This window comes from Miscanthus floridulus, chromosome 2, assembly GCF_019320115.1.
Source record: "Miscanthus floridulus cultivar M001 chromosome 2, ASM1932011v1, whole genome shotgun sequence".
NCBI lineage: Eukaryota > Viridiplantae > Streptophyta > Magnoliopsida > Poales > Poaceae > Miscanthus > Miscanthus floridulus.
Window position 1 is genome coordinate 170733123 of NC_089581.1, and position 3092 is coordinate 170736214.

Consider the following 3092-nt stretch of genomic DNA (forward strand, 5'->3'; position numbering starts at 1 on the left):
ATTTCATGATGCATTTTAAAAATAAATTGTGATGCTCTATCACCCTATAAAATTTGAACTTAAAACTCAACCGATGCATGGAGAAAAAAAAAGGAGAAATCTTAGTAAAGGGTACATTGGACTAACTGAAAGTGCTAGAGGGGTAGATTGAGTAGAAAAAAGTAGTTCAGGGGTTATCTGTTCTAAAGGAGTGCAATGTTTTTTTTTTCTATAAAGTATATTACGAGTGTATTGGTAAAAAATATTTTTTTTTGCGAATAGATTGGTAAAAATATCTAGGATTTAAACAAATTAGAAAGAGCAACAATAACCAATCTTATTAGGTCCGTGATCCTAGATTAGTAGATTTATCCATGAACTCTATCTTTCTTGAAACAACTGATCGACCCGAGCAATTACAGACGACTGGTATATTCTAACAGTAATCCCTCCTTGATCGTGTCTACTCTAGCTCTCCCGTGAATGTTGAGGTGACCTCTTCTCTGTCAGGAGACGTTGTACCTATGATGAATCATGCGACGAGTTTCGCGGTAGAGTCAAGATAAGATGAAATGTACGTACAACCTGATTTTTACTAAGATATGTAGGCCAAGCCATTGTTGGATCCACGCGCTGACGAGGCCACGGCGCCATGAATGATGCACGCACGCATGTTCTTTGTCGGCTAACGATAAAGTCCAAGGGTTCTTCACGGCAAAGGGCAAACTGCTTGTGACCGTGAGCGCGCGAGAAGATCCCCGATTGCGGATGAAGCGACTTGTGGTCAAACCGGTTTGTTAATCCCCGCCCATCGATCTGCACAGTACGTGTTGGCTTCATTAATCGCAGCATGTGGCTATGGCAGTTTCTGTTGCCCCATGGGAACCACGAAAACTCCTTTCATTCAGTCACAAGTCAAACTGTTGACACTACCGATTTATTACTATTTATTATTTCCTCTAAAACGAGTGTACTACGTAGCAGCACACCGTACATCACCGTAGTTCGATCAAAAGTTTGTTCCATGTGATTCTTCACCGTTTTTATTTTATTTCTTGCAGCCCATCCTCCAAGGGGCAGATCCCAGAATCATAGCGTGCCACAGTCGTAGTCCGCCATGGCGACTAGCGTCTTGGCGAGCAATCCAGACAGGAACTTGTCCCTGACGAACCTGACCACGGCGTTGTTGCTCTGCTGGATGAAGCCGACGACGTAGGCGGCCGTGATCAGCTGGATGCTGCGCCACCGCCTCGCCTCCGCGTACTTCGCCAGCGCCGCCTTGACCCGCGGCCCCTCCTGATCCTGGTCGTGGCTGCCGCCACAGGCGATGGCGAAGGCCTCGCCCAGGCACCGGGCCACGACGACGCCGTCCTCGAGCGCCGCGCACCCGCCCTGCCCGAGCTCCGGCGTCATCGGGTGCAGCGCGTCGCCCGCCACGCACACGCCGCCCCGGCTGATGCTGCCGCGGACCAGCGCCAGCGGGGACCGGAACCGCAGCGGCGACGACGCCACGTCGCTCATCTCGCTCCGCTCGATCACCTCCAGCGCCTCCGCGGGGATCTTGGCGCCCCGCAGCATGGCCACCACGTGGCTCCGCATCTTGGCCACGCTCTCCTCGGCGTCCCCGTCTGCTGGGGAAGGGTACCAGGTGTAGTTCCAGTAGACGGAGGTGTCAGAGCAGGGCAGCACGCCGGAGCGGAAGCCGTGGCCGATGAACTGCAGGATCTCCGGGCCGAAGCCGTGGCCCGCCGGGTACTCGGCGAGGCCTCTGGTGGCCGAGCGGCCCGAGAGGATTGGCTTCGGGAGGCCCAGCCATTTCGCCACCACCGAGTTCACGCCGTCGCACCCTATCACGACCTTGGCCTTTATGATGTAACCGTCTGCCAAGTGTAGGGTCTTCACGCTGCCGTTTTCCTCCATGGCGGCAAGCTTGGACGAGTACCTGATGGTGCCCTCGGGCAGCTCGTTCGCGAGCGTCTGCAGCAGGAAGTCCCGCTTCACGCACCGGATTTCGTGTGGCCCGCTGGTGTGATGCGAATGCGACAGTCAAATTGTGCAGAGATTGGTCAGTTATCTGCTCGTAGTAGTTGTAAGATTATGCACACACAGAAGTACAGAACCAAGTGAAGCATACTCAGATTGGAAGTTTTAAGTACCTTTTGCCCTGAATCTTTAAGCTTACTTCTGCAGCAGCTTCACCAGTAGCTGCAGAGAAGGCAATCATCCTGTCATTGTCAAAAACAAAAAAAGTGAGACAAGTGAAGTGTGCAGGTGGGCTTGCAATTTATAGTTTCAGGATTGGGCTAGTTAATGAGCCGCTAAAAAATGGGCTTGTTCTCGTAGTGATGTTGATCCACAGTAAGTCCGGCCCATGAAAGCCCAAGGTTATGTAGCCCAAGACCAAGAGAGCCCAGAAAGGAGCAGCACAGTTTGGTTGCCATTTTTTCAGAGAATGAGTACTACTAGCAAGGCCAGAAGCGGCAATGAAGGAAGAGATGATTGCTGGCTCACCGCTCGTAGAGCAAATGGTGCTCCCGGATCTTGTCTCCAACGCCGAGGGCATCGAGGGCGCGGAAGGCGTTGGTCCACGTGGTGAACGCGAACCCCGACGCGCGCAGCGCCGGCGACGATTCCAGCACCAGGCACCGCACCCCTTTCCTGCACGACACGAGACCACCAGCCCGTCCGTCAGCTCGGCAATCGGCATGCATGCTTCTACACTGGCCACCACTGGCCGTGGCCGGAGCCCGGAGGACAGCAACGGCCGCTAACAAGACAGGCCATCAGGTTGCTGAATTGTGCAGGGGAGTAGCTAGTAGCGTGCTTGCCTGTGTAACCCGAGAGCCGTCGCGAGGCCAGCGAGGCCCGCGCCGGCGATGACGATGTCCTCCACGGCCTCCTGCATTGGTTGCGGCGTGGTTAATTTGTGCTTCGTAATTTGGTGGAGTAGAAGGAAGGAAGAACTGAAGAAGGAAACAGGAGGACCACGAAGAAGTTCAGAGTAGGTTCTGAACTTCTCTGATGGAGCTGCAGGAGCTTTCTATGATGCCTCTTTTTATAGCAAGACGATGTGTGCTATCTAGATGAGGGTGGCGAAAGCTGCCGGGATGGGC

At 53.4% G+C, this 3092-nt stretch overlaps 1 protein-coding gene across 2 annotated transcripts; it reads right to left on the bottom strand.

Moving 5' to 3' along the window:
- Positions 1 to 917: 917 nt before the first annotated feature.
- On the bottom strand, positions 918 to 3092 carry LOC136540640 (monooxygenase 2-like). 2 transcript variants are annotated; one of them, XM_066532641.1, is made up of 4 exons: positions 2808 to 3092; positions 2491 to 2637; positions 2136 to 2204; positions 918 to 2002 (listed from the first exon to the last, which is right to left on the bottom strand). In XM_066532641.1, the coding sequence occupies exons 1-4, from the start codon at positions 2882 to 2884 to the stop codon at positions 1069 to 1071; spliced, it is 1227 nt and encodes a 408-aa protein (XP_066388738.1). In that variant the 5' UTR covers positions 2885 to 3092; the 3' UTR covers positions 918 to 1068. The 2 variants fall into 2 exon arrangements, with proteins under 2 accessions (XP_066388738.1, XP_066388740.1); XM_066532643.1 differs by having other exon boundaries at positions 2136 to 2184; positions 2808 to 2871.

Excerpts from the sequence above, each read along its gene's own strand:
- LOC136540640 (XM_066532641.1), bottom strand. The coding sequence starts at position 2,884 with ATGCAGGAGGCCGTGGAGGACATCGTCATCGCCGGCGCGGGCCTCGCT. Across the intron at positions 2,638-2,807 it reads ACGGCTCTCGGGTTACACAG|GAAAGGGGTGCGGTGCCTGG; the intron begins GCAAGCACGCTA and ends CGTGTCGTGCAG. Across the intron at positions 2,205-2,490 it reads CACCATTTGCTCTACGAGCG|GATGATTGCCTTCTCTGCAG; the intron begins GTGAGCCAGCAA and ends TGACAATGACAG.